This window comes from Mollisia scopiformis (genome assembly GCF_001500285.1).
Source record: "Mollisia scopiformis unplaced genomic scaffold LY89scaffold_8, whole genome shotgun sequence".
In the NCBI taxonomy this organism is placed as follows: domain Eukaryota; kingdom Fungi; phylum Ascomycota; class Leotiomycetes; order Helotiales; family Mollisiaceae; genus Mollisia; species Mollisia scopiformis.
In genome coordinates, this window is record NW_017263588.1 from 967,872 (window position 1) to 980,695 (window position 12,824).

The 12,824-nt window shown below is 46.6% G+C and overlaps 6 protein-coding genes across 6 annotated transcripts; 3 read left to right on the forward strand and 3 right to left on the reverse strand.

Annotated features, from left to right (window-relative positions):
• Positions 1 to 1,793: 1,793 nt before the first annotated feature.
• On the forward strand, positions 1,794 to 2,233 carry LY89DRAFT_731781 (uncharacterized protein; the record flags this gene model as incomplete). The annotated part of the gene is made up of 2 exons (XM_018219617.1): positions 1,794 to 1,802; positions 1,853 to 2,233. The coding sequence occupies 2 exons, from the start codon at positions 1,794 to 1,796 to the stop codon at positions 2,231 to 2,233; spliced, it is 390 nt and encodes a 129-aa protein (XP_018073737.1).
• A 75-nt stretch (positions 2,234 to 2,308) lies between these two features.
• On the forward strand, positions 2,309 to 2,770 carry LY89DRAFT_731782 (uncharacterized protein; the record flags this gene model as incomplete). Its single annotated transcript, XM_018219618.1, has 1 exon — positions 2,309 to 2,770. The coding sequence occupies one exon, from the start codon at positions 2,309 to 2,311 to the stop codon at positions 2,768 to 2,770; it is 462 nt and encodes a 153-aa protein (XP_018073738.1).
• Positions 2,771 to 2,942: 172 nt separating this feature from the next.
• LY89DRAFT_642405 (GroES-like protein) lies at positions 2,943 to 4,384 on the reverse strand. Its single transcript, XM_018211749.1, has 2 exons — positions 4,091 to 4,384; positions 2,943 to 3,966 (listed from the first exon to the last, which is right to left on the reverse strand). The coding sequence occupies exons 1-2, from the start codon at positions 4,337 to 4,339 to the stop codon at positions 3,055 to 3,057; spliced, it is 1,161 nt and encodes a 386-aa protein (XP_018073739.1). The 5' UTR covers positions 4,340 to 4,384; the 3' UTR covers positions 2,943 to 3,054.
• Positions 4,385 to 4,565: 181 nt separating this feature from the next.
• LY89DRAFT_642409 (putative MFS multidrug transporter) lies at positions 4,566 to 6,606 on the reverse strand. Its single transcript, XM_018211750.1, has 4 exons — positions 6,458 to 6,606; positions 6,060 to 6,371; positions 5,738 to 6,020; positions 4,566 to 5,687 (listed from the first exon to the last, which is right to left on the reverse strand). Exons 1-4 carry the CDS (start codon positions 6,500 to 6,502, stop codon positions 4,780 to 4,782), a joined length of 1,548 nt encoding a protein of 515 aa, XP_018073740.1. The 5' UTR covers positions 6,503 to 6,606; the 3' UTR covers positions 4,566 to 4,779.
• Positions 6,607 to 7,350: 744 nt separating this feature from the next.
• LY89DRAFT_780332 (uncharacterized protein) lies at positions 7,351 to 7,971 on the reverse strand (the record flags this gene model as incomplete). The annotated part of the gene is made up of 2 exons (XM_018222370.1): positions 7,351 to 7,617; positions 7,699 to 7,971. 2 exons carry the CDS (start codon positions 7,969 to 7,971, stop codon positions 7,351 to 7,353), a joined length of 540 nt encoding a protein of 179 aa, XP_018073741.1.
• Positions 7,972 to 8,801: 830 nt separating this feature from the next.
• On the forward strand, positions 8,802 to 9,930 carry LY89DRAFT_731786 (uncharacterized protein; the record flags this gene model as incomplete). The annotated part of the gene is made up of 2 exons (XM_018219619.1): positions 8,802 to 9,332; positions 9,382 to 9,930. 2 exons carry the CDS (start codon positions 8,802 to 8,804, stop codon positions 9,928 to 9,930), a joined length of 1,080 nt encoding a protein of 359 aa, XP_018073742.1.
• Between the last annotated feature and the right edge of the window lie 2,894 nt (positions 9,931 to 12,824).

Sequence of the window (12,824 nt, forward strand, 5' to 3'; positions counted from 1 at the left end):
TTTTAAGCTAAAAGTGATTAGTGTCCCTCTTAGTGATCTTCTTATTTCTCAGCCCTCTCCTAAGACTTATAAGCCCTCCTGAAGCATGCAAGTACCCGTACCACTCTCTCAGTGTGCATTCTCTTAGTGTGCATTCTCTTAGTGTGTACTCTCTTAGTATGAACCCTCTTATTATACTATGCGCTCTATATATTTACATTTTTGAATAATATAAGGATAACCTGGTGAAGCCGCTTTTTGGTAGGGTAACGTGATCAAAAGTCACGTTTTCTTAACTTATCAGCACTTATAAGTGACTGACAGTCGATCAGTTGGATGCCCTCATTTTGATCAGTCTATCAGTTGAAGAGTTAGCTCGACTGATCACTGACTGACTGACTGGTTGGCCAGCCTGATGGCGGAGGCTTTATGTATGCCACCCCTAGTTCGTGAATGGACTAGCCACACATATACAACTCGTGCTTAGTGCAAGACTTTGTAAATGGCGAGGTGACAGTCGGGAACAGCACTCCAGCACCTCAGCACCTCAGTACTTTAGCACCTTAGCACCTTAGTACAGCAACAAGGCATAGCACCTACGCTACTGCAAACTTTTGCGCTTTTCAAATCCTCTTCCTTTGGCATTACTTTTGCGCATGCGCTGGTGCTGTTGAAGAGCTGGTGCAGTCAGAGAGTTGGTGCAATGAAAGCTGGTGCGGCCAGAGGTGGTGCATTGAGTGCAGGAGCTAGCTAGTTGAGGGAGTTGAGAGAAGATGCAAGCGTTTAGTACTTAAATGCCATAGCAAATCAGAGCTGTTTTGCACTTTCCCTAATTAAGACTTTCATATTTTCATGCCTGTGCCCTTTATGTCTCAAGTTCCCCCCGTTGTAGCTGAGATGCTAAGGTGCTAGGGTGCTGGAGTGCTGAGGTGATGAGGTGCAGAGGTGTTGTACGGCTAAAATCAGGGCCTTATTCCTGGCTTGTTTATTAGTGGCGCTATTCACGAATGGCGGGCCTTGCCATTTACGAATAGCAAGTGTAATTTATAGACTAGGGGTGCCATAATTAAACACCCTGCCATTCAAGAATAGTGGGTAAAGTTTATAGATAGCAGGTATTTAGGTACGGACTAGAACATATCCATAGCTCTACTCGCCCCTGGTCTACCTGCGGGCGCTGCTAATGAAGTTTAGGTAGCTCCACTTCCTATTGCACTTAAGTAAAAACTCCTCCTCTGACAAAATTTTCTTCCTTTTGCATCACTTTTTGCACCTGTACAGTAGATATGCTGTACTATGAGCCGGTGCATTCAGTGCGCCGATTCAGAGAGCTGACATCCAAAGAGCTAGTGCATTCAGAGAGTTGGGGCATTCATGGCCAGTACAAGAGCTCAGGCAAATTTCACATGGTAGTTTCATAGCAATTCAAGCCTTTGTTGCATTCTAAACACTTCAAACTTATCATACTATCATGCATGCGACTTTTATGTCCTAAGTCCCCGCCGAAGCTGTTGGCCTTTCAACATAATAGTATGCCTAGAGGTTCTTGTCTCCGAGTTATGCTCATGAAGAGTCAAAGAGAGAAAGGAATAACAAAAAGCTTGCAAGAACCAATGGCGTACCAGCTTGACTAGTCGATGGTTGACAAATGACGCGTGTACGATTGACGCTTATGGTTTTTGGTTAGTGTCGCAGGACGGATAGAGCGCAATCTTTCGGGCGCAACTATTCTTTCCTCGACCGCTACCAGCGAAAACTCCGTCCAAACTCGTCCTTCACAATCACACAGAAGCCAGGTCACCCTGGGTACGAAGATGGCACGCGTAGGTCTTACACAAGTACTCTACACAATGCCCAGCTAACTCTTCCCCAGTCAAGCTACAACGATCGCGGCGATGGTCGTGAGATCACAAGCAAGGCTTTTCTGGCACCGTCCAGCACCTTACAAGTCGACCCGCTGGAGGACTTTCCGCTCTTTGCGAAATTCCCCATCGAAGTGCGCCGTATGGTGTTTAGAGAGGCCCTTCCTCGACCTCGAGTCATCGCTTTTGACAGTTGGCGTGCCAGTGCTGAGGAACTCGAATTCATAGGCTCAATTAATTCGCGAGATATCGAGAACAGGATCTCAAACGTGGTCGGCCCCATTACCGAAGTTCATCTTCCCAATGCCATGTTCGTCGTCAACCGCGAGTCTCGAGAAGTTGCGCTGGATAATTATACACTCATCTCTCTGGCTTCCAAGTACCCAGTCTAGATCGATCTTGAAGTGGATATCCTGTGCTTCCAAAACCAAGAAACACTAGAAGCATCCATCGACCGGACCAAATCGATGCCTCAGTGCACTCCATTCTTCTACACGCCGCCTGGATTCGTCCACCCCGAAAAGAACATGTTGAAGCACTTGAAGCATCTTGTCATCAACGAAGTCATGACCACAACTCTAGTTACGATCTTGGCACAGTTCGAGTGTCTTGAGGAAGTCATAATTAAGAAGAAGTATATCCTGCGCCCAAACGGTGGATTGATCAAGCGCCGAGATCCCGTAACGAAGAAGCGTGTTGCGCAGTCCCAAGATACGACGGATTTGGAAGCGGAGTGGTTGAGGTCGGGAGTCGAAGTGGCAGCTGCACGAGAGAGAAATGATAAGGAATTGAAGATGGCAACAGGTTCACACACTTTCAAGCTTCCCGAGTTGTCGTTTGTTAATAGTCGGAGGGATTGGCAACCTACGTGGTTCTTTAAGTTCAGAGCTCGAAAGGCAAAGGAGCTTACTGTATTGGAGGAGAAATGAATGGAATCCGTTGAAGGGGCTGGGTGGTAAAGTCTGGTTATGGATAAGGGTGGCCGATCATTTTCATCGCTAGGAGCGCATGGTCTTCTACTTGCGCTCTTAGAGTATCATGAACTTACTGGCCTTTGTACGTTATCTGATGCACAATTTCGATTTGCTAGAGACTAGCTCTGTGATTCTCTATTTGTGAATGCTATATGATATGTTGTGACTCTCTTTGACAACCTGATTTTTTTTTAGAAAGATTTAGTGAGCTCCAAATTCTCTAAATACAGACACTGAAATCATTTTGCGAGACCTGCGATCACGACTTTCTTAGCACTGACACCTTCTTTTTGTCGATCAAGTCCTTTCTGAACATTCTCTAATCCCTTGCCAACGATGAGTGCTTTGGGTCTTGGCAGTAATCTCCCGGATTTCAACGCCCATGGAACATAAGTACCCCAGACTTCCATCGCCACTGTCGGCTCCCGTGGTTCTAACGCTCCTCCACTTATGCGAGCCAGTGTCACTTTGGGAGGTAAATTGCTGGGAGCAGCTCCAACACTTGAGATTTTCCCACCACCAAGGGCTTCTAGTACAGACGCACACTGTAACACTGTCGTAACAGATCCAATGGCGTCGTACGCACCGACTACCTTATTTCCTTTCAATAAGTTGATCAGTTTCGGGACCACTTCTGGATCATGATAATCGAGAACATGAGCAGCACCCAGTTCCTTGCAGTACTTGAAATTTGACGAAGAAGATGTTGTGATGACAGTGTAACCAGCTGCTGATGCCAATTGAATGACAGAACTGCCAACGGATGAGGATCCGCCCCAAAGCAGGAGTACTGGGTTATCCGCAACGTGTGTTGATGGCAAGGAGAAGATCGTATCGGTCTTGGGAGAATTGAGTCCCAATGTAGCATTCATAAAGAGTCCAGCCGCGGCAGTGGAAATAGATAAAGGCAGTACTGCAGCTTCTGTGAAAGACAGATCGTCTGGAATAGGAGAGGTTATCGCAGCCCTTAAAACAGGATACAATTGGAATCCACCATAGCTTGATCCTTTGTCGAAACCCACTGTGTGCGCCATGACACGTTGTCCAACATGGAAATTATGCTTGGCATTTGTGCCGACCTCTAGGATCTCGCCAGCGACGTCTTCACCCATAACCACTGGATACTCGAGACCGAAGCCACCAGATTGGACCTGTGTTCATTGTCTCGTAGTTAGTTTTGTTTCATGTATTGGGAGAGTTTCAAACAAGCGCAAACAATTTCATAACAAGTCATCTGCTTTCAAAGACGGTACCAAAGAATTAAATGGGACATACCTTCCAATCTATGGGATTGACACCAACGACATGGTTCTTTATGATTAACTCATCATCACCACATTCTGGATAAGGAATTCCAGCTACTTCCAGCTGGGCTTTCTCGGACGGTATCAAAGCTGCATAGTTCCTCGGCTTCGCCGCCTGAGATGGCGGGAATCCAATCACTTGTTCACTCTGGTACTCGTTCCCGGACCCGGTGTTGAGTTGATATCCAGTCCAGGAGAGCCAGTGAAGTAAGAACTGCATAGTTATATACGATCACGTTTGTAATGTCGTTTGAGAAGGATTGTATGTCCGAGTTGAGGTGAAGATGGTGGGGTTGATTTTAAGTTGGGCGGCTCGGCTAAACCCCCTTGCTAGCTTCGATCACGTCAATTCAAGCTTCAGTTGAGGCCGTGCTAATTACTTGTCGAGATGCTTATGTAAATTCAGTTCTTGATTAATTATCTAAAACGAAATGTCAATTGATTCCATACATTCTTCATCTCCCGAGTAAGGACATGTACCTATCGCCAAATTCGGAAGACAGGGACTGTCTCTGTAATGTCAATCAAGCACAAAGCTCCCCATTTTCACTCCCAAAAAATCAGATAGAGATGCTTCCTTTCATGCGTCAGGAGAAGCGTGGCTTGACTTCAAAAAAATAGCCGTTCCCCAGTGCGACCTTGGTCATGTCATTCCTTGTATTACTCTGTTGGGCTGAATGAAGACATCTTCCTAAGCCTCGGTCCGTAATAATAGAAAAGAACAGGAATCGGAAACATTGCGACACATAGCAAAGCTAGTAAAGTGGTCGCCCAACTAACACCGAGTCGATCGTACATGGCTTGAGTGAACAAAGGAAACGCCGCTCCACTGATGGAGCGTAGCATAACGTTGGCAGCCATCGCTGAGTTCGCATTTTGCATATAGACATCAATGATATAATTCATTCCCTGAAGGAATATCATGAAGATACCCATGCCGATAGGGATCCCTGATAGCACCTGCGGTACCCAAGTAATGTTCGGAGACGAAGTCCAAGCAAACCAAAACAAGCCCGCAGGTAAGACGGCAGCACCAAGAATCATCGGAGGTAAGCGTTCCTCTGGAATCACTCGACCGTGTGTCTTAATCGACAGTGCAAATCGAGTCTTGGTTAAATAGATCACAACACCTGCGCCGATCATGATGCCGACAAGGAGACCGATAAATGGCAGTGCGCCAACGCGAGCATTCCATCCTCGATGTTGTTGAAACGATATAGGATACCCCTCGAAGAATAAGTAAAGGATGCCGTAAATCAGACTCATATATATTGTGAGGAGCAGTAAGACCGGCTCTCGAGTGAGCATAATGTACGGCCGCGTCAAGTACACCTGTATGATTGATTTCATGTTGATCTCTTGTGCGTCGAAAGCAGAGTGAATGGCCCAGTTTCTTGTCTCCAACCGAATTTTATGTGCCTTGGCCTGGAGAATTACCGGTCCAAAAGTCTCTGGAATTATAAAGAAACCAGTGACACAAAGGAAAAGGCTGATGATGAGAGTGATATAAGCGTTCCAACGCCAGCCGATGTAACTCATAGTGATGAAGCCACCCATAATTGGTCCCACTGTGCGCAAGTTAGCATCAATAAAAACATTATGAAGCTCGCGATCGTACCAACAGGACCTATAAAAGCTGCACCAGCAAAAACGCAGACTGCTACTCCTCTGGTTACCGGATCCCAGATGTCCCCAAGAATTCCTCCAACGACTGTAAGCGCCGATGATGAAGCAAAGCCAGCCATGAACCGGCATATGAGGATCGTGTAAAGATTTTGGGCGACAGCAACGGGAATCTGAAAAATGCAGAATGCAAAAAGTCCCAAGAAAAGAGGTTTTTTCCGACCTAACGCCTCCGAAATTGGACCCCATAGTAATGGACCGAAACAAAATCCCCACAACTAAGTTAGAAAACAAACGTAAAGGCACACTACACCTACCAGAATAAAGAGAGCCGTACCAAGTACAGCCACCTCAACCGACACATGGTACAGCTCGGCCACTTCTTTCGTGCCAGTGCTAAAGATGCTGCTCGAGATAGCGACGCAAAACGTCACAGACCCGAGCGACATAGTGATCAGCCATTTGAAAGATCTTTTCCAATTCATCGGGTTGGCTGCATCATCTGGGCCATCCCAACTAATCAAGTTAGGGTCTTCCACACTCTCTGGTTTCCCTTGGTATCCTATCTCTCTGGCAGGCTCCAACTGTCGATTATCAGGTACAATCAAAGAAGTGGAAGAGTCACGAAGCTGTTGACGTAAATAGTTAGCAAGACTGTCACATCCTCAAGATGCAAAACACGAACTTCAAGGTACCGCTGGGCACTGGGACTCACCTTAATGGGCAGACTTAGCTCCTCAGTATGATCTCCGTCAGCCATTCTCGATCGAGGTGATATGTTGACTTTGCTTGCGAAGATAATGTATGCCAAAATTCGGGTTCGTAATATTTATCACCTTCTGGAAATTAGAAGATAAACCCCACCTAAGACGTAATAAGATATCGCTCTTTCCCAGACACAAGTCGTTGCCAGTGGTTAAAGTAGCCTGGGGGCAATTCTGTGCTGTTCCAAAGTGATTTGCAATCAGGCCGATTTCCCGGCACCCCGGATGGTGTCCATCCCGTTTCACCTCCAGTAAGGACTACAGCCGACTAGTTAGAGCACGGAGTTCCATAGTCAATCGTGAGAATGTGTAGCCACGTTGTTGGAACAGTCCTTGCGAACGAACCGTCTCGTCCGCGTCCTTTTCAACAGCAGCTACCCAGAGGACAAAGCATTGTATGCAGCAACGGCAAATTTCCCAATCAAGAATCGAGTTCAGTATACGAGCGTATGCAGTGCATTTTCTTAGGCCCAATTCTGCTAGCTTTGCAATCTTTGAGCTTTTCTCCACTACGTGACGTCTATTTTGCTACTCTGAACCACCAGCGTCAAGGTGCCCTCGCACAGTGCAGTTTCGAGCTTTGAACAGAAAGCGAATGTGACATTGGGGTGCCCACCTAGGGAGTCGGTGATGACCATGGAATTACAACTCATCTTGGCTACTCTGCTACGATAGAGACTATGAGAAGCAAGGGTCATATAATTTCCACATTTGCCAAGTATGACTGTTTCAATAGTCTAGTTGATTTGAATTACATTTTTCCTTGAGACTCTATTCCTCTGTAAACCCTCGTGCAACAACTCGCACATAGCCACATTCATGGCAATCTGCTATCATGAGGCATCTATTCCCCAGGAAAGATCATCTCATTCAATTTTGCACCTTCAATTCCCAAGGTGACTGCGCCAAACCTTGCGATCTCCGTCTTGCTCAAGTTCTTCCAGGAGTGCTGAGATGCTCGCTGAACACACACGTCTCCCCTCTTCATGACCCGCTTTTCGCCGCTATCCAGAGTCAACTCAAGCTCACCATCTATGATGAAGACGTAATCGAGCGTATTTGAACGATGCATAAATCCTGTGTCATTGTCCGGATCCGGATTCGGTTCAAACTTGGTAAAGTCTTAGTCATATGTTCAAGAAGAGTGAACGAGGAACCGATAGTTGTAGCAATGACGGGAACGAAAGCTTACACTTGCAACAACAGCAGAACTCCCTCCCGCGAGTGGAAACATGATATGTGGAGTTGTGTTTCGAACATCCTGATTGTTCTTGTAATCAACCAGATCCGTTAAGACCGGCCCAGTTGCGGAACCGACAGTAGAGTAGATATAATCCACACGCATAGAAGGATCGTTCATCTGGACGAGGGGCGGGTTAGGTGCTGCAAGGAACGTCGATTTCCCAGATGGATCATATGAGGTGATGTAGTGAGAGATCTCAGGGAGACGAGTTTGATTTGCCATTTCTATCAGAGTACCCAATATAATAATATTAATGAAATCAAGATCGCAGAAGAATATGAATTGACGACCGAAGATCTACTGATACAAATATTTCGAATTCTAAAATGCCTTTATATATTTTGGACACTGAATTGGTGACCCCCGATCAGGTGTACGAGCGACCCCGTGACTAGGTGACACCCGCCCTCGGAGTTCCATGGTACACACGAACTTTAACCAGCATTCAGAATCAATTATCTACATGCCTCTTACCTCAGGTGTCTCATCTGTAGAGTTGGAGAAAGCGGTGAGCCAAAGGCGTTAGCGGCATTGTCTGGACACCAGATTTAAGAGCTGACCAAGGAACTCCGGGGTCAAGAGCGAGCGCCATTAGTCAACTTTCTCGAGACTCTATATATCCCCAACTTCGCTAATGCCAGGCCACCACAATTACACGGAACTCCAGATACACTTCTCTATGGCTGAGATCGCCGACCAACTGGCAGCTTTCAAGTGCTCGATATGTCGAAAATCTTTCGAGCAAGGTTGCATTCCAATGACTATACTGAGAACGAGGCTTACCATATGAGATAGAAACGTCATGCAAACGCCACATCAGACGTTGCCGCCGAAAGCAACCCACGCCACCACGACAGAAGTCCTGTTTCCGCTGCGTGAGGGGAAAACTACGCTGTGACTTACGACAATCTTCTTGTTCGCAATGCAGTAACAAGAGCCTGGGCTGCGTATATCCCTCGTCTGTTCGTACAGATGAACCGGCGTCTATCGCACCAGAGTATGGTGATACAATCTCTTCGGATGTCACAGATCTATCTTGGACATCTCTACCGATGGTCGTTGGAGAGCAAATGACCACAGACGATGCTGGCCTTATGGGATTCGGAGATACATCACTGATCCCATTAAGGCCTTTTCCTTTCATTTCAGAAGACATGACTCTCTCAGATCCGTTGTTGTGGACGTTGCCGTATTGGCCCAGCGAGCCAGCAGGATCTGGTACTCGGATTCCGGCATCAGAACTAACTCTTATAGAAGATGAAGAAAACCCGTTGAAGGATAAGCTTTCGCGAATTCGCGATAGATGGATCAACCCGTCATTCAAGCCTCCAAGTAGAATACTCCAGGTGCACGGGGCCTCAGCTGCGTTCTTGACCCACGTTTTGAAGTGTTACCCAAAGATGATGGCTAGGGATGGCAGTGTACCACCGATGATTCATCGACTGCAATTGACAAGCAGGACTGCTTTTGTACCGCTTGTAAATTGCCTGGCTTGGACAAAGATATGGGAACACCGAACAGGAAGTGATGAGGCAGTGTTGCTGAATGCCATGCAGGGTGAGCTTGAGAAGCTGTATCAAGAGGTATGAGCCCCTATATTATTTGATTGTATCAACTAACAGTACATTTCAGCATCACCTATATGGTCAGGCCGACTTGCTGGCGGCGTTACAGGCAAGCTTGATTTACTCGATCATAATATATCTCGAGTCAAACATGACGGTCAAATATGCGGCCCAAGTCTTGTTAGGCCAGCTTCAGGAGATGGCATATCATCTATTGATTACTGTAACAATTCCCAAGGCACGCCCGTCCGGTGCGGTTCTTGACCAGGAGTCATGGGTGATTACTTCGGCAGCGCATCGAACAGTCTTAGCGGTATATATTTTCGAGTATGTCATCTGCTTGCTAAATAGCCTTCCTGTTTACTCCTGTAATGAACTCGATTCTATCCCAGCCCCAGTCTGCGGACGATTATGGGAGGCTCAGGGGTATGGAACTTGGAGGGATGAGTACGGTAATTGGGCCAAGATGTGGAAAGGAAGGGAAGTGGTGATGGCCGAATTACTGGATCGCCAAGTGGAGTCGTACGCCTATAATAGGGTTGAGAAGTGGCTTAGTGAAGCAGATGAATTTGGGATGTTGATCTTCACTGGGTCACTGATATCTGCAAAGGGTTAGTAACAATAGGCCAACCATGTTGTCTCATGCGAGAAAGAGCTCTAGGTCGGGAAACATAGAACAATATCATTATGTCGAAAACATGTAATGTGTTGAAATGTACCTTGTTGATAAACCCTGTTCCTCGCCCTCGAGCTATGCATATAAGCCCTCCCTCGCAGCAAGCATCTTCAGCATCTCGCCAACCAAAAACTTCGCGGTTCCTCTTCCTCTGATACCATGGGCTCACAACCGACATCTCGAGTTCCGGCAACCCTTTCACGGGTAAGGTCTCGTTATGCGCTTTGCTGGTGCTCAGGGAATACGCGAAGAGCTCTTTGTTTGTAACGCCAAAGACATGAGGCTAGAATTACACTTCGAGGATCGAGCCACCATATTTGATTAAGATGTAGCTTACGACGGGGAAATGCTTCGTGCGTGCGGGAGAAATGGAGAGCGAGTCGCAGTTGTTCAGCATTCGATTGCAGAGGGTCATGATAACGGCACGCGAGCTGGAAGAATGAAAGACAGTAAAATCTTCGGCATCACGCTAACGAAAGATGTAACCTGGGGCTCTCCCTATTTGTTCCGCTTCCCCCAAAGCGTGCCGCTGTGACCTGATGTTGCATGGTGTCTTGTCAAGTAGAAGCACCAAGGAGCTCTACATCCCTTGCTTACTAAATTGTGCTCTTGGGAAGACTGCACATCGTCTTGTATGAAACTGTGGAATGTAAGTTTCCAAGTTCTTAACAAGCTCTTGGAATTTGGATTGTATACTCGGATACAAGTTGAGTGGTATAAGGAGAGCTGAGAAGGTCTCAGGGACAGTTCAAGCAACACCTATTCGAGTCGTCAAATTTCGGCTAAGAAGGGGGCGTAACTCGCCTCTGCTAAGGACTTTTAACAAGCGTCACAGGGGACCGAGACGGGCCATTGTTACGATATCTCAGGTGCTATATTAATGATAACAGGATTTGCATATTTCTATATAAAGACAACATAGAATCTGTAACCGATTCTGGAGAGAGCTAGAAAGCAAGACCCCCTGAGCACGATCCAGCTGACTTACTACCGTACATGATGAAATTCGTTGTCGCAATTCTGATGTAGTCGGCAATGGCAGAAATTTGTATAGGAAAGGAAAAGTGGCAGGTGTAAAGGTTCTGCATACCGCTCACCAATGCGGCTAGCGCTAAATTGACTCTAATCGAATTCTGTGATAGCATGCAGGACTCAGGGCTCAGCTCAGGTTAGACATGCGGCCGCCGGCCGCTCCAATTCCGAGCTGAAGCAGACTTTGGTAGGCCCAATTCTCGTCTAGGACTTTTCTGGAATCTCTCTGCTATTTGAGATCGACTAACTTCATGAAATACATCTATTCACAGCCTAACAAAGAACAAGAGCCGGCCATGGATGAGCAGAAAGACAGTGTACGTATATCATACTGCCATTTGAGAACTTGCGCTGACATTTGCGCAAAAGGGTGGCTCAATGGCTACCTCCAGCATAAAGACGAGTCCAGGGCAAATCTCGGAAACCGACGTCAGCGAGACACGTTGTGGCGAGGTTGGTTCTTCTCAAGCATTGCAAGTTAAGGTTTCTTACAGTACTAACATTGGACATGAATAGGGAAGTCATGCGCTCGGTGTGGGAAAGAAGTTCACCCTATTCCCAGAGCTAGCTCCTGAATTAAGACGGATCATAATCGAAGAAGCTTGTCTCGAACCACGAATTATCAGAGTTACTGGCACCAGCTTTGATGAACTCCACAGGATCGACGCCCCAGTTTATCGAAGGGTCGCAGCAGTATTGCATGCCACCGGGTATGACTACCAGATCAGATTTGTTGCCCACAAAGTCCCCGCTATACTACATGCAAATCACGAAGCTAGGACAGTGGCAAAGGAATCGTACAAGATCATCTTTGGAGCCCACCCAGAAAAGCAGGTTTACATCAACTTTGTATCCGATACATTGGTCTTCAACAATTTAGATCATGTACAGGCTCTGATGAGGTGTCAACGCTCTGACCCGAAGCGGCCGCTACAAGACCCACAGATCCTCGAAAGGAATTTGCGCTTCGTCGCTGTGAAGAAGGCGTTGGACTGGAGAATCATACAGGGTCTCATTGCTTTAAGCAAGGTAGAGCTCATCGTCATGGTATCCAAATATCCGTCATGGGGAGGTCCGACAATTCGAGCAAGTCAAAATCGGGACCCAGACAAGAGACCCACAGGTGGATTACCAGACTTTCCTCGTTATGTGGTAACTGCATCTGCAAGTTATGAGGAAAAGGTCGCTTCGCTACTGAAGGAGAAGATTGATGCTGCTACAATAAAGCCAGGCGGCTGGCCTCGTATCGAGCAGTGGAGTCTAGGTCAATGGGCACGATATCTGGAGAATGGCAGAGGTTTGCTCACCCGATTCTTTCTCAGATCTTTAACTTGAAAGACATGGAGACTAATGAGTAATCAGATGGAAATTGAAACACCCTTCACACGAACAAGTTGGGATGTGCTTAGCTGAGGGTCATTGGAGGAGCGCAACTCCATAGACATCTCTGTTGGGCTTCCATCAATGGATGTCTCTTAGAGAAAATGATTTGGCAATGTTGACGTACGAAACTTCATATCAAATAAGTAGCATCGACATTGCTAGAAGGGAAAGGTGGAGTGTGAATGCAGTGAAGGGGAGCATGACTCTGTAGAATAAAGCTGGTGAAGTGGGGAAAGTTCCACATGCCTTCTTCCATCATGGACAATACAATAAAAGACTTGCTAAATGGATTCAAACAAAGTGAAATGGCAGTTAAGCGCAACAAAGTAGCAAATTAAACATGATGCAGGATAGAAAATACGCTAGGCGCGGAAATACTTTCCGCCGGCCCGCGTCATGGGCTTGCTCTAATTGTGAAC